Genomic DNA, 23,747 nt, shown 5'->3' on the forward strand with positions numbered 1-23,747 from the left:
CTGGTCACTGTTATTCCACCATACTAAGTTCATACAAACCTGAGCTTTTGCTCTTGCTGTTTACTCCTTCCTCTTTTCCTCTTCCTTTGGATCCCACCTCTGTGCTTCACTTAACTTTATTCTTGACTGTAGTCAGGTTAGCTCTTCTGCAAATTCTTGTGGCATTTGTTTTACCATTTATTTATCATTTATTTATATACTGAGTTTTATTGTTATTAGCATGCTTCCTATTTATGTGTTTTTTCTGCAGGTAAGATTTTTGTGTTTCTTGAAGGCAAGAGATTTTTTTGCCTTGTTTCTTTGTATTTCTATACTGTCTAGTTCAATGTTATTCAGTCACTAGTAAGTATTCACTGATACTTTGATTAATTTATCATTTCTTTTTTATCCTGCCCACTTTGAATCATCTATCATACTATGACCAGACACCATTTTTACACCATTTCCATCCTTTCTCACCCCTGCCCAAGAACCTATGTTGACTTCCTATTATAGCATTATATTCATAGTAAAATCTCCAAAGCTTTTGCTTCCTCTTTGCATACCTCCAACTTTGTTTCCAAATTTATTGTCTTCTACTTCTTTTGTTTCCCCTTATCTGAAATACTTTCTCCTTTCCTCCACATTATTTATGTAAATGCCCCACATTCTTCCCTACTTCCATGATAATTGGTCTCCTTTTTTGACCTGCCCTCTGATTTCTAAGAGATTTCTATACCATTCTTTGGGGACTTAATTATTCTCTTGAGTATTTTTAATAGTTTTTCATATAATTATCTTGAAGGCCCCTTCTTGTGTTACCAAACAATATGGCAAGCTCCATGAAAACCAAGACTTTGTCATGCTTCTCTTGTATAACCTATGTTATTCTTCATGGTAGGCATTTTGTAAATACATATTGAATTAAGTAAAGCATGAAACTAAAGAGTTTTATCAGTTGGGGGCAAGAGACCAAGGCCTATCTACATAAGTGGATATTAGTCTTGATATGAAGGCTTCTGGGAGAATTAAGTTAAATCTAGGCTATTGAGTTGTGGAATAGTTGGGACTCTTCAGGTTGGATTCTCTTACTTCCTTTCCCCATCTAACCCTGATTCCTCTCTTCTTTCTCTCCATAGAACCTCTCAGCTATGGGAGCACTCGTGGGTCTCAGCAATGCCCGACTTGGCTCCATCAAGACTCGGTGAGTCCTTTAACCAAGTTTTAGGATTCCTTCACCACAAATCCAGCAGCTCAATCACATATACTTCCAATTTTCCTTGGGGCTTGTGAAGGTGCCTCCTAGTTCCTCCTTGTCCATCTTCCTGCTTCCATATCTTGGATGTGGTGACTTCTTCTGGGAGCTTCACTCCTGATTTTTACAACTTCCCTTGATCGGAAGTTAAATTTTACATCTGATTATATTATCTTCTTACCCATTTCCAGGTTTACATTATTACTCAGTCTTTCTTTTACCAAAACAGGAGTATTTCTTTTCCTTTTGCTTCTCAGGCTGGAACTCTTTCTCAATATCTGATAGGACTTAAGTCCTTGGAGATAGGTAGAGAGAGGGAGATATTATTCTCTGAAATCTAGCCCATCCTCTCAGACATTGCCCCTCCTCATCCCCTTGCCAGGTTTGAGGGCTTGTGTTTGCTTTCCCTGCTGGTGGCGGAGAGTCCCACTGAGACGTTCCAGCAGCACAGTGTTTCCTGGCTCCGTAGTATTCAGCATGTCCTTCAGGTAAGAATGTCTCCCTTCCATCTGCCCTTACCCCCCCTCATTTCCTGAATATGGTGGGTTCCTTTTGGGACGAGAATCTGGTAGAGGAATAAGACCCAAACTGCTGTGGAAAGAAAGTGATCATAGGACAGGAATGCTGTTTTCAGCTCTTGGCTGTCATTCTTAGCCATTGCACTTACCTAACTTCTTTGACCTTATTACCTGCTATATTAAATGAACTCCTTTAAAACATATCCCGTTTTAACATTTCAACAGATATCTCTACCTTGGCTTGCTTTCTTTATTAACATTCTTATTATCTTTTTAATCCTCTCTAATAGACTGGTAGGAGCCTGATTAGAGAAAAGGGTTGAGTTTTGTTCTTCCATACTTAAAATATTCATTTACAGTGAAGAATTTTGAAATCTAAGCTCTCCTTTCCCTTCCTGATCTTAGGAAAGGTATGAACCAGGAAACTTAGAAATAAGCCCTGTTCAAGCTGATGCTTTTTTAGGCAATATCGAATGGTGACTGGAGTACTAAATATGAAGTTAGGAAGGCTGGTGTTTAAATTCTGCCATAGATACTTATATGTGACCTAGATGGAAGGGGAGGGGAATTAATAGTAGACATCACCAATCTTCTTGTGAGGATCAAATGGACTGCTAGGTGGTGAAATGAATAGGGTCCTGGGCTTAGAATCATTTGCTATGTGACCCTGGCCAAGTTACTTAACCCTAATTGCCTCAGTTTCCTCCTCTGTAAAATGAACTGGAGAAGGAAATGACAAACCACTCTAGTAACTTTGCCAAGAAAAACCAAAGAGTCAGACTTGACTGAAATTACTGAACAACAACAACAAAAGCACTTTCGAACTTTATATCATTAAAAAAATGTAAAGATTCAAACTTTAGTCTGGGAGAGGCTTCTGGTCATTTTCTGAAGGAAATAGCTTGCTAAAAAGAGTTCAGATAAGGTATGCAGAGGGGAAACTAGGCAGACTGTCAGTTCTCCGACTCAGATGCATCTCGAACTTGTTTTATCAGGGTTGGGAAAGGATATGAAAGTTTATAAACAGTTGATTCTTCTCTGCTATGTCTTTGTCTCTCTCCCAACTCCCTTTTCAGCCTCTTTTTTTGGGGGGGGGGATATTGTCTTCTCCCATTAGAATGTAAGCTCCTTGAGGTCAGGGACTGTCTTTCTATTTGTAATCATGTCATTTGACATGTGGTAAGTGCTCAATAAAACAATAATTGACTGACTAGCCACCTCTAAATCCAGGGATCTTCCTCTTGTTCTCTTTTGTCTTCTCTGATCAGCTATGGTATCCTTCCTAAAATCTCTTGTGCTGTCCTTTCCCTTTAAGGTTTTTCCCGACCTCATCTTTCTTTCCTACCTCTTCCTTTTCAGTCCCAGGATCCAGCCCCTACCATGGAGTTGGCTGTGGCCATTCTGAGAGATCTGCTCCGATACTCATCCCAGCTCCCTGAGCTCTCCCGAGATATCTCCACAAACCACCTGCCTGGCCTGCTGACATCCTTGCTGGGCCTCAAGCCTGAGGTAAGGTCTATACCCTTTGGGCCTGGCCTCAGAGGGAAAAGTGAAATGGGGGAAGAGTAATGGATAAATAAAGAAATAGGGATGAAGGCTTAGAATATTCTGGGGTTCAGGTGGGGATTTGAAAGCACTAAGGTATGGGAAATATTCTTGATCACTTTTCTTCTTATTTCCTCATAGTGTGAGCTGTCAGCATTGGAGGGAATGAAGGCCTGCATGACCTACTTCCCCCGGGCCTGTGGCTCTCTCAGAGTAAGTGATTATGGCCACTTTGTCACCACTGCCACCTGTCAGTTATGCTAGTTCTGTGATTTTTACCCTTTCATGTTAGAAATTAATAAGTAATGCACTGATTCCCTGAAGATGTTGTACATGACCAGACCTCTGTTCTCTTAACCAGAATCTCAGTCTCTTTCAGTTGCTCTTTAGAGTGGTTTTGGTACCAATGACAACAACTTACCTCTTACAAAAAACAAGTGGCTTGTTATCTCTCTATATCAATTCCATATATACTTAGCTAAGGCACCAAGATAAGCTCTGGGGATACAAAGACAAAACATAAGACTATCCCTGCTCTCATCTAGCTTATGTTTTTCTTGTGGAAAGAAGTGGAGAGATGCAACATGTAACCAAATTATTTAGAGTTGGAGAAGGCTCTAAGCACTAGGCATATCAGGAAAAACTTTCTATCAGAGGAGACCAGTGAGCTGAACCTTGAAGAAAAACAGGAATTCAGAGTCAGCAGTCAGAAAGGAGTATATTCTAAGAATGGAGGAGAGTCTATACAGAAACAAGGGGTCAGGAGAAAGATGATTTGATTTAGAATGAATGCGTGTCATTTATTGAATGCTTAATCAAGAACTAAGCACTATAAATAGCAAGTAGGCCAGTCTGAATGGATATGTGAGGGGGAGTAATATGAATAAGGCTGAATGATAGGTTAGAGCCACATCATGACGGATTTTAAATCCAAAATATTTTATCCTGAAGGCAATAAAGAGTTATTGAGCTCTTTAAAGAAAGGGGTTAATATCAGATGTGTTTTGGGAAGATTATTTATTTTGGCAGCTCTGTGAAGGATGGATTAGAGAAGGCAAAGGCTGAAAGCGACCAATTAAGAGTTGATACAATAGTCCAGGTGGATGGTAGAGATGTATGTTATAGAGGTAGAATTGACCAGACTTATCACTTTATTTTATTTTATTTTTAATGCTATTTTATTTTTCAATTGCATATGAAGACAATTTTCAACATTCATTTTTCAAAGATTTTGAGGTCCAAATTTTTCTCCCTCCTCTTGCCAAGATGACAAGCAATCCAATATACATGTGCAATAATGTAAAACATTTCCACATTAGTCTTGTTGTGAAAGAAGGAACAGAACAAAAGAGGGGATAAACACAAAAAAGTGAAAATTAAAATGCTTCAGACTCCATTAGTTCTTTCTCTGGCTATGGATAGCATTTTCCATCATGAGTTTTTAGGAATTGTCTTGAATCATTGTATTGCTGAGAAGAGCTCAGCAATGGTATTACTGTGTACAGTGTTCTCTTGGTTCTGGCTCATTTCACTCAGAATCAGTTTATGTAAGTCCAGGTTTTTTTGTTTGTTTGTTTTTAAATTTATTTTTATTAAAGTTATTATTTGAGTTTTACAATTTCCCCCCTCCAATCTTACTTCCTTCCCCTCACCCCCATGGAAAGCAATCTGTCAGTCTTTACTTTGTTTCCATGCTGTACACTGATCCAGATTGAATGTGATGAGAGAGAATTCATATCCTTAAGGAAGAGACTAGAAGTCTAAGAGGTAACAAGATCAGACAGTAAGATATCTGGTTTTTTTCCTAAATTAAAGGGAATAGTCCTTGAACTTTGTTCAAACTCTATGGTTCTTTATCTGGATACAGAAGGCACTCTCCTTTGCATTCAGCCCAAAATTGTTCCTGATTGTTGCACTGATGGAATGAGTGAGTCCTTCAAGGTTGAACATCACCCCCATGTTGCTGTTAGGGTGTACAATGTTTTTCCGGTTCTGTTCATCTCACTCAGCATCAGTTCATGCAAATTCCTCCAGGCTTCCCTGAAATCCCATCCCTCCTGGTTTCTAATAGAACAATAGTATTCCATGACATACATATACCACAGTTTGCTAAGCCATTTCCCAGTGGAAGGACATTTACTTGATTTCCAATTCTTTGCCACCACAAACAGGGCTGCTATAAATACTTTTGTGCAAGTGATGTTTTTACCCTTTCCTATCATTTCTTCAGGGTATAGACTCAGTAGTGGTAGTGCTGGGTCAAAGGGTCAGGTTTATTTTAAAATTTGTTTGCTCATCATTTCTTATAGTACAATAGTATCCTATTACTTTCATTTACCAAAGTTTGTTTAGCCATTTCCCAGTATGCAAGCTCAATTTCCAATTCTTTGCCACAGCTACTAAATATTTTTGTACATGTGGGTCCTTTTCCCTTTGTTTTTTGATCCCTTTGGGAAACAGACCTAGTAATTTTGCTGGATTCAAAGGGTATGCCCTTTGGGCATAGTTCAAAATTGCTTTCCAAAATTGTTGGATTAGGTCACAACTCAGACTTAATAAATTAATTGAATTTGGGGATTGAGAGCCAGGGACTAGTTGAAAATGATGCTAAGATTGGATCCCTGTGTGACTAAAAGGATGATGGCGCTCTTATCTCTCAACAGACAGGGAAGTTACTATAAAGGAGTAGGTCTGAGGAAAAGAGACTGAATTCTGTTTTGGAGAGTCTGTCTAATAGATGGTGCTGTCCTTCTAGATGGTGAAATGAATAGAGTGAAATGAGGGAATATAGCACAGAAGAGAGATTAGATTTGAAATTAGGTTTGAAATCATTTTGCATAGAGGTCATATCTTAATAGAATTTGTTAAGTACTTATTAGTTGCTCAATATTTTGTCAGGGCCTGGCAATACAAAGACAAAAATGAAATAGTCCCTGGCTTTAATTTAAGGAACTTGCATTATATTGGAGGGAAGCAACAAATATATGTAGAAAAATATACAAAAAAAAAATTGGGTAATAAGAGAAGCAGAAGGCACTAGCAGTTCGTGGAGTTGGGAAAGTTCTTATGTGAGAGGTAGTTATACTTTGAAGGAAAATAGGTGGTGAGGAAGGAATGCTTTCTAGGCATTAGGCAACAGCCAGAGCCAAAGGAATGTTTGTGAAGGACAACAAAAAAGGCCAATTTTTCTGTATCGTAGAGTAGATGGATCAAAGTAACTTGTAATAATCCAAAAAAAAGGTGGACTGGAGTCAAGCTGGAAATGCCTCTAAATGCCAAATAGTTTGTATTTGATCCAGAGGTAATAGGAGCCACTGGAACTTTATTGAGCTGGTCTAGGGTGTGATTTTGAAGCCTTTTTTGTTTTTGTTTTATTTTTTGTGTGTTTTTGCCCAAGGGCATGGTCCTCCTAACTCCAGAGTCAGTGCTCTGTCCACTTTTACACTTAGCTGCCCTGGTAGGATAATTGAGAGAATAATTGATCCTATGGGAATTGATGAGGATTGTGTATAGAGTGAAGAAAGTCCAATACAGACCCTTGGGGGACAACCTGGGTTTGGGATTGATGAATTTGGGATTGAGACATTAAGAAGACTTTTGAGTTAGTATTGTTGATAATCTTGAAAACTAATTTGATTTGAGAGATGAGGTATTTTTACCTAGGTGCAAGATTTTGAGAAATGAACCGGAACAAAGGAGAAGGAGGCAGCAAGCATAAATAGCTTTTTCCTAGGAGTTTGTCTTTGAAATACATATAGGATGATAACCTGAGGAAATTCTAAATATTTTTTTTAGGTTTTTGCAAGGCAAATGGGGTTAAGTGGCTTGCCCAAGGCCACACAGCTAGGTAATTATTAAGTGTTTGAGACCAGATTTGAACCCAGGTACTCCTGACTCCAGGGCCGGTGCTTTATCCACTGTGACGCCTAGCAGCCCCTGAGATTTTTTTAAAGAATAAGAAAGTCTTGTGTATGTTTGTAAATAGAAGAGGATTGAAGATAAGGGTAACCAGGAGGGAGTGATAAATGGAGGTTGAAATGAAGGTAGGTGAACATTTGGAGGGATTAACCTTTTATGCAAGTAATTTAATCAAGCATTTCAACTGTGTAGGAGATAATAATGGCTTATGTGGAGGAACCTTTTTTTACTGGGTGAGAAGAAGCAACAGCACTTAGGGTGTGGTTTCTGTTTTCTGGCTAAATTTTGAGTTTAAAACCTCTTCTCACAGAGAGGCAGGGAAGAGGTGGTATTGAAGTCTTGGACCTGAAAAAAGATTTGAATAGCCATCATATAGAATGATACAGAAAGTCGAATGTAAAAGAATAACCTTGTAGGAGTGAAGACACAGTTAAGATAAACTTATAGTAATCCCAGCCAATAAGATAGTGTGATTTATTTTGAGAAGCACATATACATGAGAGGAACACTTGGATTTGGGTGGTGATAGGACAGGGGATTGGAGAGAGAAGGAGAGAGCTTAATTGAATTTATTACCTATAGAAACAAGATTCTTTTAAGGGAGGAAACAGGTTCGAGGGAGTAATGGAGTGCCTAGAAGATTGTATAAGAACAAAGAAAACATTTACAAGCAATTAGAAATGGAAAGAGTTGTACTTGGGTTCTGGATCATAAAGGAGGAGTGATTATGTATAATGGTGAGAATTATGGTGCTTGTTGTAGGAATTAAGTAGGTTGATGAGTGCACTAGATCAACAAGTCAAGTAAACAAGCATTTCTTAAATACCATCTCTTTGCAGATTGTTGAGGATATAAAGAAAGGTAAAAAAAAAAGTCTTTGTTAATAAGGAGCTCCTAGTTTAACAAACCAAACAACTATGGACAGACAAAATCTATGCCAAATAATTTGGAGGGAAAGAGGGAAATCACTTATTAGTATTAAGGGTGATCAGAAGGAGTTTCTTGTAGGTAGTGATAATTTTAGCTGGGACTGCAAGGAAGCCAAGAGATTATAGATAAGAAGAGAGAACATTCCAGACAGGAGGGAGAGCCTATGAAAATACATGGAGTGTCTTGTGAGAGGAACAGTAAGGATAGTTGTCATTGGATTTCAGAATAAATTGGGGGGGAGAATAAAATGCAAGAAGATTACATCATGAAAGCTTTATTAAAAACTAGCTAGAGTTTTATATTTGGTCCTTGAGGTAAAAGGAAGATATTAGAGTTGATTGAATTGTGATTTGAGAAGATATGGTCAGACTTATGTTTTAAGATGAATTTGACAGCTAAGTAGAGGATGGTCTAGGGTTGGGAGAGACTTGAGATAGGGAGACTAAACAGAAAACTACTACAGAAGTCCAGGTGTGACGTGATGAGGGTCTGTCTACGGGTGTTGACAGTTTCAGAAGAGAGAATGGTGAGATGTTGCAAAGGACAAAATTGACACCACTCAGCAATATTGGTATGAGAGTGAAGATAGGGAGTAGAGTTTGGGTTACTGGCAGTATGGTGGCACCCTCATTAGTAAAAGGGAAGTTTGGGAAAAGAAAAGGTGTAGGAGAAAAGATAACGAATTCACTTTTGGACATGTTAAGTTTAAGATGTCTGTGGGACGTTTCATTGATGATGTTGAAAAGGCGATTGGAGATGCAAGACTGAAGTTCACAGGAAAGGTTAGGATAAAAAGGAAAAATGGACAAATAGATGTGAGAATCTACATAGAGATCATTGAATCTGGGATCTGATGAGATCATCAAACAAAATACTATTGAGGGAGAAAAGAATAGGACCCAGGACAGATCCCAAGGGAATTTGGCATGTGAGAGGACAGAAAAAGTCTACTTTTTCCCCTGTAAAATGTACTGGGACATTGTGGGGCATGACAGAAGGTGAACTCCTTATTAGAGTGAGATTAGTAAGTTGCAAAATAGATGAAGAACCAGCAAAGGAGACTGAGAAGACTCCCATCATTCAGGTAATAGATGAAAATCAGAAGGGTGATGGACAGTGTCAAAGTCTGTAGAGAGTTCAAAAAAAAGATGAGGATGGAGAAAAGGTGGTTGGATTTGGCAATTAAGAGATGGGATGATGTCTAAGGAAGGGGGTAAAAAAATTAGTGAGAGGAAAGAAAGTGGAGGTGCCATGTATGTGGCTAGGCTATTTGAAGGGTTAGCAACTAGGCTGTTAGAAAGGATAGCAACATATCTATCTATCTATCTATCTATCTATCTATCTATCTATCTATCTATCTATCTATATCTATCTGGACTTCCACAAAAATCACATGGCCTTAAGCAGTCTCTCCACCTCAGTTTTCTCTTGTATAAAGGTAGGTGACTATAAGGTCCTTTGAAGTGCCAAATCTATGATTCTGTACATAAGAGCAGGAATTTAAATAGAAAAAGACCAAACCAGGTTCTGAAGTAGAGAAAATAGAGAGAATGACTTAGTGGGTCCAAATCAGTATTAGTAATGCATATAATACAGCCTCCGGTGCCATTACTGATCAAAGGAAACAAAGGATCTAAGAACCTTAGGTGGCAGGCAAGAAGAATGCTCTATCCTCCCTGGAAGAATGTACTGGACTTCTGAGCTTAGCAGGAGCTGAGCTAGAGGAAGTTTATGGTAGGAATTTCTTTATGTGGGAGGGAAGCAGGGTAAGGATGAGACAAATTGTAATGAGTGAAGGAATGTGACAGGAAAATTTGTGGTGAAGTGAAGTTTGAAGTCTTAAAAAATTTTACTGGAATCTTATTTTTAAATCATCAATTTTTCCCCTTCTCTGCAAAGCAGTGGGTTGTGTGTTCTTAGAAATCTCTTTTTTAAGGGCAGCTAAGTGGCATAGTATATAGAGCACCGGCCCTGGAGTAGGAGGGACCTGAGTTCAAAATCAGCCTCAGACACTTAATAATTATTTAGCTGTATGACCTTGGGCAAGTCACTCTTAGCCCCATTGCCATAAATAAGTAAAATTTTAAAAAAAGAATCTTTGAGGCCAGACATTTCCATTATTATTTTGAAGTATTGAGTTATTATTCTTTTCATTGACATTGCTAGAGTCATTTTGTAGTGTGTATTCCTTTCGTTCTGCTTTACTTCACTTTACATCAGTTCATATCTTTCCATGCTTCTCTCTAGTTAACATATTAAGCATTCCTTGGAACATAACAATAATCCATTATGTAAATGCAATATCATTTTTTTTCTTCAATGACCTTGTGGTATATGCTTAGTAACAGAAGTTAAAGGGTATGAACATTTTAATCACCTCATAATTCTAAATTACTTTCTAAAACAGTTGAACCTGATTTACTGCTATACCAACAATGCATTATTAGCACACACAATTCCACAATCAATGTTGACTGTTTCCATTGATAATTAGTGATATGGAAAATGTGTTAATTTGTTCACATGTTTTTTTCTTTTGAGTAATAGTTCCCTCTGACTACTTTATTAGGGAATGGTTTTTACTCATGGTTTTTTGTTAGTTGTCTCTATATCTTGGATATCAAATGTTTATTTGATATAAAAAGAGAGGAATTTGTTTTTTTGTTTTGTTTTATTTTGCAAGGCAATGGGGTTGAGCGACTTGCCCAAGGTCACACAGCTAGGTAATTATTAAATATCTGAGGCAGGGTTTGAACTCAGGTCCTTCTGACTCCAGGGCCAGTGTTCTATTTACTGCACCTCCTAGCTGCCCCTAAAAAGAGAAGAATTTGGAAGGCGATGGGACAGTAGGAATTGCAAGAAAGTATTTTTTCAAAGGGACAACCTGATGCTCTATTAGAGGCCACTAAGTGGATTCAGTGGATAGAATACTGGGTCTGGAGATGAGAAGACCTGGGTTCAAATTCTCTTAAACAGTGTGAGGCCTTAGACAAGTCACTGATCCTGTTTGCCTCAATTTCCTCTTTTGCAAAATGGAAATAATAGCATCTTCCTCCCAGGGTTGTTGTGAGGATTAAATGAGATATTTGTGAAAGACTTATCACAGCTCCTAGTATACAGTAGGAGCTATGTTATAGGTGTGAAAAGGAAGAAGGGTGATTTGGTTAATCACAATTGGGGTATATAGAATTATCTATTTGGAGTTTGGTCCTCTAATGTACAGGATCCTAATCCTCTTGTCTGTTTTTTTTCTTTTGCTTCCAGTTCTAGGCATACACTTGTTCTGTGTTCTCTTCTTTTGCTTCTTTTCCCTCCTCCCCTTTTCCTTTTCCCCTTTGTTCTCAGAGCTCCTATAATCTTTTCTTTTTCCTTAGGTTTTTGCAAGGCAAATGTGGTTAAGTGGCTTGCCCAAGGCCACACAGCTAGGTAATTATTAAGTATCTGAGACCGGATTTGAACCCAGGTACTCCTGACTCCAAGGCTGGTGCTTTATCCACTATGCCACGTAGCCGCCACTATGCCACCTAGACGCCCTCCTATATTCTTTTTTTGAGGAAACTTTTTGGGATATTTCACTTCTCATTTATTAACTTCTCCAAAAACATATATAGTGAGGGGTATTGATATAAACCTAATTTCTTACAGACTACTGTCAAATTTTTCCAACAATTTTTGTTAAAGAGTAAATCGTTCCTCCAATAACTGGAATCTTTGGATTTATCAGATACTGTGCTTACTGTTTGCTACTGTGTATTGTATACTTAATTGGTTCCAGTGACCTTCCTCTCTTTAAATAGTACTGATAGTTAAACGATTATACTTTGCTGGGCAGCTAGGTGGCGCAGTGGATAGAGCACCGGCCCTGGAGTCATGACGACCTCAAGACACTTAGTAATTACCTAGCTGTGTGACTGTGGGCAAGTCACTTAACCCCACTGCCTTGCAAAAACTAGAAAAAAAATATACTTTGTAGTACAGTACATGATCTGGAACTGATAGTTGTTTTTAAAAAAATTTTTTTTTTTTAGATTTTTGGAAGGCAATGGGGTTAAGTGGCTTGCCCAAGACCACACAGCTATGTGTGAGGCCAGATTTGAACTCAGGTACTCCTGACTCCAGGGCTGGTGCTCTATCCACTGCGCCACCTAGCCCACCCCATTTATTACTCTTGAGATTTTTGACATTTTGTTTAATTTTTTCTTATTTTTCTAGTTTAATAAAGGGATTCATTGTTATTTAGATTGATGTGACACTGAATAAGTGAGTTAATTTAGTTTGTTTTGAAGTTTTAATTACATTGGCTTACCTAATGAGCAGTTTGTGTATCAATTATTTGATTCTACCTTTATTTCCTTAAACAGTTTTATAGTTACAAGATAATGTGTATGTTAGTTGATAGACTCCTAAGTATTTTATACATTCTTTAGTTAGTTTTTAAAAGAATTTCTCCATCACTTCTACCAGTAATTTTCTAAATGCACCATATAATAACCATCTGCACAAAAGGGATAATTTTGTTTTTTCTTTTTGTTTTTATTTCCTTGATGTCTTTTTCTTATTGCCAATATTTCTAACACACTATCAAATAAATACTAGGGCTGATAATGAATATCCTTGCTTTACTCTAATCATTTTGAAAAGGATTCTGTTTTATCCTCATATATAATACTGATTCTTCATTTTAGATACTGTTTGGGTACAATGTACTATGCTAGGAGAAGGCCCATTGTTTGCTTTCTAGAATTTTTAAAACAAATAGAGTTTTCTTCTTTCAAAAGATTTTATCTTTATTGATATATTGATAATAGGGTTTTTTGGTGAGCACTGATGTAGTCAATTATGTTTCTAGTGTTTCCTTATATTAAACCAACCTTTCATTTCTGTCATATCAAATTAGGTTTTGTGTGTGTGTGTGTGTGTGTGTGTGTGTGTGTGTGTGTGTATATATATATATATATATATATATATGTATGTGTATGTATAGATATACATATGATATATTTAATATATAGGCAGTTTGGGTTTATGTAAATTTACATTATACAAATTCATCTTCGTGTAAAAAGAATTCTAAAAGAAATCTGCATTCAAAAAAGTCTTTGTTACAGTTTTGTGAACAGTATTGTGCTTTCTTTATGCTCCTGCCCCTCAGTTTAGTGTCACAATCCCCCACTTCAGTCCCCCCCCAAAAGCCCCCAAAAAAAGCTTTGTGCAAGCAGAAGAATGGACATATGGAGAAACTTCCATCACTAGAATGGGTGCTTGACTGGAGACCTCCAGAACTTTTTCTTACTGTGTCTACCAGTGTCTCTCTGCCTACTTGTTTCGTCTTCCCACAGCATTTGTTACCCCTCACCTCTCCCACCCCTTGCTTGTCACCCATCTACTTCTATCTGTGTTCTCTCCTGTATATCCTTGTCTGGCTCCCCACATGTTTTCTCTTTCCTGTTTCTCATGTGTCCTTGAATTATGTAGTGGATACCCTCCTTCTACAAGCCCCTTTCCTATCTTCCTCTCTCTATTGCTTTAAAAGGTCTGCAGAATGCTCCAGTTACTTAAAATGAGAACTGCCTTTTTACATACATGTGTGCGTGTGTGTGTGAACACATATGGATGCATCTTAAGTATTATAAATGTGTAAATTATATACATATATAGATACCCACTTTTTGTATTGATATACATTAGGAAAATTATCTAGTTCTTTGATTTGGTTTAAGGATTAAGATCATATTTATATCATAGCTAGAATTTAGTAGGATGCTTTATTTTACTACTTTATAGTTTGTCTAAGACTGAAATTAATAGTGCTTTCTTTTTCCCATTGATTTATTTTATTTTTTATTTTTTCAGTTACATGTTACGAAAGTTTTTCAACATCATATTTTTAAGTTATATAATTTCCTTCCATCCTCTCTTCACATTCCTGCTCTCCTCAACAGCGAACAGTCTAGTGAATATTGTACATATACATTTATATTTAACATGTTTACAGATTAATCATTTTCTGTATGAGGAATTAGGGGGAAAAGAAAACCATGAGACAGAAAAGAAAAATATAAGAGAAATTTAAAAAGTGAATATAGTATTCATTCCGATTCTGGTTTTTTATTTTGTTTTGTTTTTCTTCCTCTGGATGTAGATAGCATTGTCCATAGCAGGTCTCTTAGCATTGTCTTAGCTCTCTGAATTTCTCAGAGCTGCATCTATCAAGGTTGATCAGTTCACAGTGTGTTGTTAATATTCTCTTGGTTCTGCTCTCTTTGCTAGCATCAGTTTCTGTAATTCATTCCATGCTTCTCTAGAGTCTGGCCATTCATGATTTCTTATAGAACAATAGTACTCTAAAACATTCAGCCATTCCCCAATTCCAATTCTTTGCCCCTACAAAAAGAGCTGCTGTGAATAGTTTGAAACATGTGGGACTTTTCCTATTTTTTATGATTTCTTCTGGATATAGGTCTAATGTTGATGTTGCTGGGTCAAAGGTTATGATGTTTTATTGCTCCACCAACAATGCATTCATGTCCCAGTCTTCCCACAACCTCTCCAACATTGACCATTTTCCTTTTTTGTCATTTTAGCCAATCTGATAGTTGTGAGGTAGACCCTCATAGTTTTAATTTACATTTTTCTTTTCTTTTCTTTTTTTTTTTTGCAAGGCAAACAGTGTTAAGTGGCTTGCCCAAGGCCACACAGCTAGGGAATTATTAAGTGTCTGAGACCGGATTTGAACCCAGTTACTCCTGACTCCAGGGCCGGTGCTTTATCCACTTCGCCACCTAGCCGCCCCTACATTTTTTCTTTTTCTTTTTTTTTTTGGCAAGGCAAATGGGGTTAAGTGCCTTGCCCAAGGCCACACAGCTAGGTAATTATTAAGTGTCTGAGGTCGGATTTGAACCCAGGTACTCCTGACTCCAAGGCCGGGGCTTTATCCACTGCGCCACTTAGCTGCCCCATTACATTTTTTCTTGAAAGAATTATTGTAGGATGTGATTTCTTGGATGAACTGTTGTCCTATATTTTTGAATAGGTAGCTATTCATTAATGATATTGGCCTAAATTTACCTTCCAGTTAATTTTTTTTTTTTTTGCAAGGCAAACGGGGTTAAGTGGCTTGCCCAAGGCCACACAGCTAGGTAATTATTAAGTGTCTGAGACCTGATTTGAACCCAGATACTCCTGACTCCAAGGCCGGTGCTTTATCCACTACGCCACCTAGCCGCCCCCACTACGCCACCTAGTCGCCCCCAGTTAATTTTTAATCCTTTAATTGTCCCTTATTTAATCTAATCATGAAGCATTTTTTCATATTATTCTATATAGCTTTAATTTCTTCATTTGAAAATTGCCTGTTCTTATCTATTGACTATTTATCAATTGGGGAATGACTTATAACCTTATAAATTTGATGCAATTCTCTATTTTAAAAATGAGACCTTTATCAGAACCCCTAACTATGAAAATTGTTTCCTAGCTTTCTGTTTTTTTCAATCTTGTCAGCATTGGTTTTATTAGTGCAAAACCTTTATAGTTTAATATAATCAAAATGACCCATTTTGCAATTTATAATGTACTCTATTTCTTGCTTGGTCATAAATTTCTCCCCTTTCCATAGATCTGACAGGTAGAATACTTCTTGATCTGTTAATTCGTCTATGGTACTGACCTTTATGTCTAAATCTTAAACCCTTTTCGACTTTATTTGCCATAGGGTATGAAATATGGATTAATTGTGCTTTCAGTGTTTGGTAGTTCATTTGTACATCTGTATGGTTTTGGTGTTTTTTCTTTAGAAGTTCATTTATGGCTTTTTCAGTTTCTTTTTCTGAGGTAGAGTTTAATTATTTCTTGTTCTGTTAGTCTGGCTATTATATTTTTTAATAATATCCTTTATTTTGTTATGAATTCTCCCTTTTCGTTTCTGATACAGATAAACTGGTTTTCCTTTTTAATTAGTTTAGCTAATAGTTTAATCCACACCCCCATCATCTCTCAGTTCCTTTTATTTATCAATTCACTGTGGATTTAAACAATTTCTGTTTTCAATTTTGTTAAACTCTTCTATGATTTCTATTTTGGTCTTTAATCACAGTTTAAAAAATTTGTTAGTTTTCTATTTTTATAGTTTTGTGCCCAATTGATCTGATCTTATTTTCTTCTGAAAGTGTTTAGAGATAGAAAATTTCCCCTAGAACCTGCTTTGGCTCCATCTAAATTTTTTTTTCAGTTGTTTCTCATTGTTATCATTTTCTTTAATGTCTTTGTAATAATTTGTTTTATGACCCATCAATTTTTTAAGATTGAGTTATTTATTCTTCATTTGATTTTTCATAAAAATAGGACTAGCTAGTATTTATATAACGATTTAAGATTTCCAAAATGTTGTCTCACCAACATTTTACAGGTAAGGAAACTGAGGGAAAAGAACAGAAGAGTGATTTGCTAAGGGCCATACAGCTTCTGTTTGAGGCTGGATTTGAATTTAGGTCTTTCTGGTTCCAAATCTCTAGTCTATCCACTGTAAACTTACCTACTTAGCTAACTAATTGTGTTGATTACTTTCATAATGTTGAACCATACATGAATTCCTATATAATTCCAGCTTGGGTCATGATTTCTTGAATGAATTATTGTAGTATGTGATTTCTTGGATGAATTGTTGTCAAAGACTTTTGAATAGCTAGCTTATTTGTTAATGATATTGGCCTCAGTTCCAGTTAATTTTTAATCCTTCTTTAATTGTCCCTTATTTAATATATTTTTATTGACTTGTGTTTAGTTAAAAAATATGGTTAGTATTTTTGCCTTTCTCTGTGATGTTTTTATGCCCTATTACATGGCTATCCAAAATGAGGCTTTCAGTGCCATTTTATGTGGCCTGTCTGTGGGTTTATTAAATGCTTTAGTTAGTAAAGTTGAACTACTCTCACTCAATGGCATATCAAAATATATTTTCTATTCTTTCAGTAATAACTTCTAAAAGTAAGATTGAATACCCTGACCCTGACACATGGCTGATTTTTGTAGATATGCCATGCACAACTGGGAAATATGTATATTCCTCCCATCCAACAATTGTCAAAGGTCTTTCATATCTGAATTTTCTAAAATTTTATTTAGGTCCTTTATATCTTTTTAATTTTTTGTTTGTCTAGCACTGGGAATGTTACTTTGAGGTTCTCTGCTATTAAACTTTACCAACTGTTTCTACTTGTAACTCGTGGTTTTTCCTTTAATTAAATGCTATGCAACTATATATGTGTGTATTTTTTAATATTGAAATTTATGTCTCTTACCCTTCAAACTACTTCCCCACTTTATCTTTTTTTTAATCAAATGAATTTTTGCTGTTTCTTTGTCTGAGATCATAGTCACTTCCCCTGCTTTTTTGAGTTCAGCTGAACCATAATAGATTTTGCTTCAATACCTTATCTTAACTCTATCTTTATGTTTTAAATGTGTATTTTGTAAACAGTGTATCTTTGGATTCTTCTTTCTGCTGTCTTATCCATTTTGCTATCCTCTCCCATTTTATAGGTATGCTTATCTTTCATAGTTATGATCATTGTTTGCTTCCATTTAGCCTGTTCTTTTATACCTTTTCTTCTCTTTGCTTCCTCCTTTTTTATCACAAGTTCTTACTATCATATTTGTCCTGTTATTTTCAAGCAGATATAGAAGAACAAAGCAAATAGCTATACAATTGTAGACAATTGGAGTTTCTGCTGAACTGTATTGAATAAATAATGAGCCATTTGAAATTAGTGTATGAATTATTTGCTATGTCAGTGAGGGCTGATAAAGAACCTGCAAATGATTTGAGTATGTTAAATGCACTGGTTATAATAATAATAATAATAACTTATGCTTTAAATAATATTTTTTATGTTTATAAACACTTTAATCACAGTAGAAATGAAGTTCTTATTATGTTCATATGGAGCCCATTAAAATGCCCAAATATTTTTTAGTTAAACTTTTGTCTAGTAGTACTACTACCCTTTTTTTATTATACCTTCCCCCCCCATTTTTCTTAATTTTCTAGGATCCTATTTCTTTTTTCTGGATGTGTCAGCTATCACTCCTGGTTTTATCTTAGTTATTAACCTTCTATTGGTGACCTCATCTCTCTCACTTATTCATCAAGAAAGCATAAAGAGCCCCTAGGAGACCTAGTCACATAACCAATCTCAACCTATTTCATGGACTTCATTTCAGATTTTCTTGATTTAGTCCACGAGGATATTTTGAAAGACTGTCAATTCACTTCCTGAAATGCAGATATATTTATGACATTCCTTTCAAAAATTAAATTTGGTGTTGTTCATTTGAGTTCAGCTCTTTAGGACCCTATTTGAATTTTCTTTCATTATTTTTTTTTTGCAAGGCAAGTGGGGTTAAGTGGCTTGCCCCAGGCCACACAGCTAGGATCGGATTTGAACCCAGGTACTCCTGACTCCAGGGCCGGTGCTCTATCCACTGCGCCACCGCTTAGCTGCCCCCTCGGAATTTTCTTTTAAAAAATATTGCAATCTCCTTTTCCAGTTCATTTTTTTATATTTGAGAAACTGAGGCAAACATGATCAAATGACTTGCCCAGGGTCACGTACTGTTTCTGAGGAATTGAACTCATGAGAATGAGTCTTTTTATTTCCAACACCCTTAACCACCACCCCCCCATCCACTGTGCTACCTAGCTGCCTCCCAATTAGGTTAATATTGCCTATTTCATTGTATTTATTTTTCTAATCTAGCAAGCATTTGTTAAGCATCTACCATTACTTAAGAATAGAAAAATCTTTACAAAATTGCATTCTGTTCTGGTCAGATTGTATTGTGTTTGGTTTCGGGCAAAAATAAGTACAACCAGAGGGACCAGTCTAGTAATGTCTGAAGACTTTGTCATTTTAGAAACAATTTAGGGACCTCTGGGAGTCTTGAGAAAGAGAACACATGTGATTGCTTTTTTCTGATATTTCAAGGGCTCTTTGAAAGGATTAAAAATTATTAGCTGTGTGACCCAGGATAAATCACTTAATTTTTCTTAGCCTCAGTTTCCTCATCTCTAAAATGTGTATGTATAAACAGTAATATCTTTCTCCCAGGGTGAGGACCAAATGAAATCATTTAACAAAACACTTCCAAAAAAACCTTAAAGCTAGTTGTTATTAATCTTTGTACCTCCAGGGGGCAGTACAGTATTAGATAAATGATGTCAGCTTTTCAAATGGATTATGGATCAACACTTAGCCATCCCACTTTCCATTGAACCCTTTCCAGTTACCAAAAAAACAAAAGCTAGCCAAAGTTCCTAATTAGTCTCCTAAAACATTCTTAAGCCCCCTTTCCCAAGAGGAGGAAGATAGTAGGTATTCTGTCAGCTTAGTCCCTGGTTTCCATTATTTCCCCAATTAAAATTCTACCTTCTATTGGAAGACCTCCCCAGACCTTCTTAATTCCAGAGCCTTCCTTTGTTAATTATCTTGTATCTAACTTTGTATATATATTTTTTGCCTATTAGCTTCCCCCATTAGATGGTAAGCTCCTTCAAGATGGTAAGCTCCTTCAAGACAGGAACTGTCATTGTGCCTCTTTTTAAATCTCCAGCATGTAGATTATATTCCTGGCACATAGAAGGTATTTAATAAATGTCTTAGCTTTTTCAGATTATTTTTATAGTTGTACAGATTGAGATCCAGAGAAAGTCAAGTTACTTTGTCTAAGGTCATAAAGCTAGTTAGTTGTAGGTCCAGTTCTGAACATTCCCCCCCCACCCCAGCATTTAACAGCAAAATAGGGAAACAGATATAGAGCATTCAAGTGTCTTATTCAAGGGTATGTCACTATTATGTGGTGTTGACTTAATGTGAATTATACCTGCAGGGACTAGGATAAAGTATAACAATTGTAATAAAGAAAAAGACCTGCTTGGAAAATTACTTTGATAAACATTATTAATTACTTGATTGAAAACTTGGATTTGAACCTAGGTTCCTTGACTCAGAATCCATTCTTTCCATAACATTCCACTTTATCCTTCCTGATGCAAAGGCTTTCCACTGTTCATCTTCACCCACTATTTCCTCTTTCATACCCTTCTCCTTGCCAAGGCAAATGATTTCATATATCCTTAAAGTTCCCTCCTCTAGGAGATTCATCCTGGTTATCATTCCCCTTAGTCTTTATCTTTTCTTTATATACCTATTTATAACTCCCCTATTCTTAACCTTACCTGATCCAACCATCCCTGCTAGCTAGAAGAGATACAGATTTCTGTTTCTTCTTTTGTCAGCTTAAGCATCCTGAGAAATCAAGTGTCTCTATGTTCTCTCTCTAGTTAAGGAGAACTGGGGGAATATCAACTGCTTTTTGAATAAAAATATATAACTTATAATTTTTTCCTTAACTTATCTTGCCCATTGTTTTTTTTTTCTTTTTCTTTTTTCAAGGCAGTGGGGTTAAGTGACTTGCCCCAAGTTCACTCAGCTAGGTAATTGTTAAGTGTCTGAGATCAGATTTGAACTCAGGTCTTCCTGACTCCAGGGCTGGTGCTCTATCCATTGTACTACCTACCTGCCCCTTGCCTATTATTGTTGATGAGGGAGGGTAGCACCATCCTTCAAGTCTCCCAACCTTGAATCCTCAGTTTCATCATCATTCTCATCTACTCCACATATTCACATATTTTACTATTTTCACTCTCACAGCATCTTGTATATGCATCTTCTTTTTTTTTCCCCACTCATAGGCTTTCATCACTTCTCCCCTGGACTTCTGCAATAACTGTCTTATTGGTCAGTTTGATTCAAGTCCCTTTCACCACTCTAATATATCTTTCACTCAGTTACCACAATTCTGACCACTTTTATCTCAAATTCTGGACTACTGCCCCCCCCCATAAACTTCAGTGGTTCCTTCTTAGCTCCCAGGATCAAAAAATAAAATTTTCTATTTGGCATTTGGAGGAAGTGGGTAAAGCATTGAGCCTGGAGTCAGAAATACTCAAGTCAAATATAGCCTCAGACACTTACCCTGAGCAAGTTTGTCTTTTTAGAGATGCAAATGGCAAGCCATTCTAATGTCTTTGCCAAGAAAACCCCATGGGCAGCATTTCTGTACTTTGATCCACAGGGTTATGAGTCATATATGACTAAATAACAGTATTTGACATTTAAAACTCTTCACAACTGGTGGGGGGGGTGGTTAATTACATGTTTTCTACTAAAATATGAGATCTGTGAAAACTAGTGGTTTTTTTGTTTGTTCTTTGCCTTTCTTTGTATCCTCAAGTACTTATTAGTACTATCCCTTAATAAATGCTTATTTACTGACATTTTGCTTCTTGAAGTTATTGGCACAATGTGGAAAACATCTCAATAAATTACTTTGGTAAACATAATTTACTTGATTGAGAATATTTCTTTTCCTCCCTAAGAATGGTAGCTTTTAAACTTACGGCAGAAATTACGCAAATAGCTGTTTTGGTCTTGAAGGAAATTTTAAGAAAGGAGATGTTTTCATCATGAACTTTTTTGGGGAGGTAGGGATGGCAGCAGATGAGTCTTAAGTATTCATTCAAATAAAAAAGACTGAACTTCTCTTTGGCAACATTCCTAACAGCAGATATTTCAGATTAAAATGATAACTTTCCTTGAAAAACATAATGCAATTCATGATATTTCTTTCCTTGGGAATGATTTTTGTACCACATAAAATTTTCTTTAAAATGACTTTTTCCTCAGTTACCTTTTTGTTTATGAAACAGTTCCTCATCATCTTTCGCAAGATTTTACAGATCATCTTATATTCAGTTTGGTGTTGGTGTCTTTAGCATCCTAGTATCAGTTTTTTTTTTTTGGCAAGGCAAATGGGGTTAAGTGGCTTGTCCAAGGCCACACAGCTAGGTAATTATTAAGTGTCTGAGACTGGATTTGAACCCAGGTACTCCTGATTCCAGAGCAGGTACTTTATCCACTACGCCACCTAGCCGCCCCTAGTATCAGTTTTACAAAAAACAAGAAGGAGAAATAGTTGAAACAACTTAACCCAGAACTATTAAGTGATTGAAAATAAAGACTTGGAAATGGCTTTCAGAGGGGGTGGCTAGGTGGAACAGTGGATAGAGCACCGGCCCTGGAGTCAGGAGTACCTGAGTTCAAATGTGGTCTCAGACACTTAATAATTACCTAGCTGTGTGGCCTTTGGCAAGTCACTTAGCCCTGTCGCCTTGCCAAAAAAAAAAAAGAAATGGCTATCAGAAATGACATTGGTACTATAATAATTTTATCCAGAAATTTAACCAATGTAAATTAATTGGCACAACATAGAAACCTGGAAAACTCAGCAAATATCTGTAAACTCCTTCAGGAGCAGTATCATTTCATAAAACTGAAAACTGAAAAACTGAAAGAAGCAGTGGAGGGTAAAATGTAGTTTAAAGTAATCCTATGAGCGAGGATAGAGTCAGGAAGATTCCTCTTCCCAAGTTCAAATCCAGCCTTAAACACTTACTTGCTGTATGACCTGGTAAGGCACTTAATCATTTGCCTTGTCTGTAAAATGACCTGGAAAGGGAATAGCAGACCACTCCATTATCTTTGCCAAGAAAACTCCAGAGGGGTTAGAAAGAGTCAGACTGGATGTGAAATGACTAAACAGCAGCAGCAACAAAGAATATTCATAATAGAATGAAGATTCCAAACCAGAGGAAACTAAAAAAGATTTACAAAAGCCTTTTAACAAACTTTTCTACATCTGGGTCTATGGAACCACCACATATATCCTCCCTAAGAATGGTAGCAGAAATTACGCAAATAGCTGTTTTGGTCATATATATCTAGAAAACTACTTTTACTGTCCTTTTAGTGGGAGACTTAGGAGTTTGGATTCTTCTAAATGATGGATAGCCCGGCACACAGCATAATGGAGGGGAGAATGGAACTCAAGGAACAAAGTCAAGAAAAACAGCCAGACTTGACCAAATTTGTATGGAGGAAGATCCATTTTGAAACAATAATTTTTCCTCAAGCTTCTAAACTTTCCTCTTAACATCCAAAGTAGTCATAGTCTTTTGACTTATCTGCCATTTAGATATGTCTTACCCCTATGACTTCCAATTAAATTGCAGTGAAGTGCTGTGGCCTTGGAGCTAGTCCCTTGGCTCAGTTCTGTCACCAACTTGTCAGTTCCCTTTTTTGGATCTGTTTCTTCATTTCTGAATAAGGGAGGTTGATATTTAAGGCCTCTTTTAGTTCTATTATTCTGTGAATCTCCTTTTTTGAAGCTATTTGTGAATTAAAAGTGTGATTCAGATTAGCTTTGTACATGTCAGCTTTTGATTGAATACATTAATGAGGAATGGGGTGGAGGGTACTTTTCTAGCTAAATTATACCCCTCACTAAGTGTGTTTAATGTAAGGAAATCATGCCCTGTTTTTTTTTTCAATAAAACCCTCATTGTTTTGCAGAACTTACTAGTATCTGACTTTCTAGGTTGACTTTTGCTGTATCTAGTTGACCTCTTGATTGCCAACACCCAAGATAAGGGTTTGTTTTTGCAATTTCCCCAAGGGTTTGAATTTCTCAGAAATTTTGCATGT

At 36.6% G+C, this 23,747-nt stretch overlaps 1 protein-coding gene across 2 annotated transcripts in view; it reads left to right on the forward strand.

Moving 5' to 3' along the window:
* Nucleotides 1–23,747, forward strand: part of PELP1 (proline, glutamate and leucine rich protein 1) — a 51,826-nt gene that overhangs the window by 14,802 nt on the left and 13,277 nt on the right. For both annotated transcript variants that reach the window (XM_074225422.1, XM_074225420.1), the window contains exons 2-5: nt 1,119–1,183; nt 1,617–1,722; nt 3,112–3,261; nt 3,439–3,510. In XM_074225422.1, coding sequence (XP_074081523.1) covers nt 1,131–1,183; nt 1,617–1,722; nt 3,112–3,261; nt 3,439–3,510 — 381 coding nt within the window. In that variant the 5' untranslated portion in view covers nt 1,119–1,130. The remainder of the gene's footprint in view (nt 1–1,118; nt 1,184–1,616; nt 1,723–3,111; nt 3,262–3,438; nt 3,511–23,747) is intronic.

The sequence above is a fragment of the Macrotis lagotis genome, chromosome 2 (assembly GCF_037893015.1).
Source record: "Macrotis lagotis isolate mMagLag1 chromosome 2, bilby.v1.9.chrom.fasta, whole genome shotgun sequence".
Classification (NCBI taxonomy): Eukaryota; Metazoa; Chordata; class Mammalia; order Peramelemorphia; family Peramelidae; genus Macrotis; species Macrotis lagotis.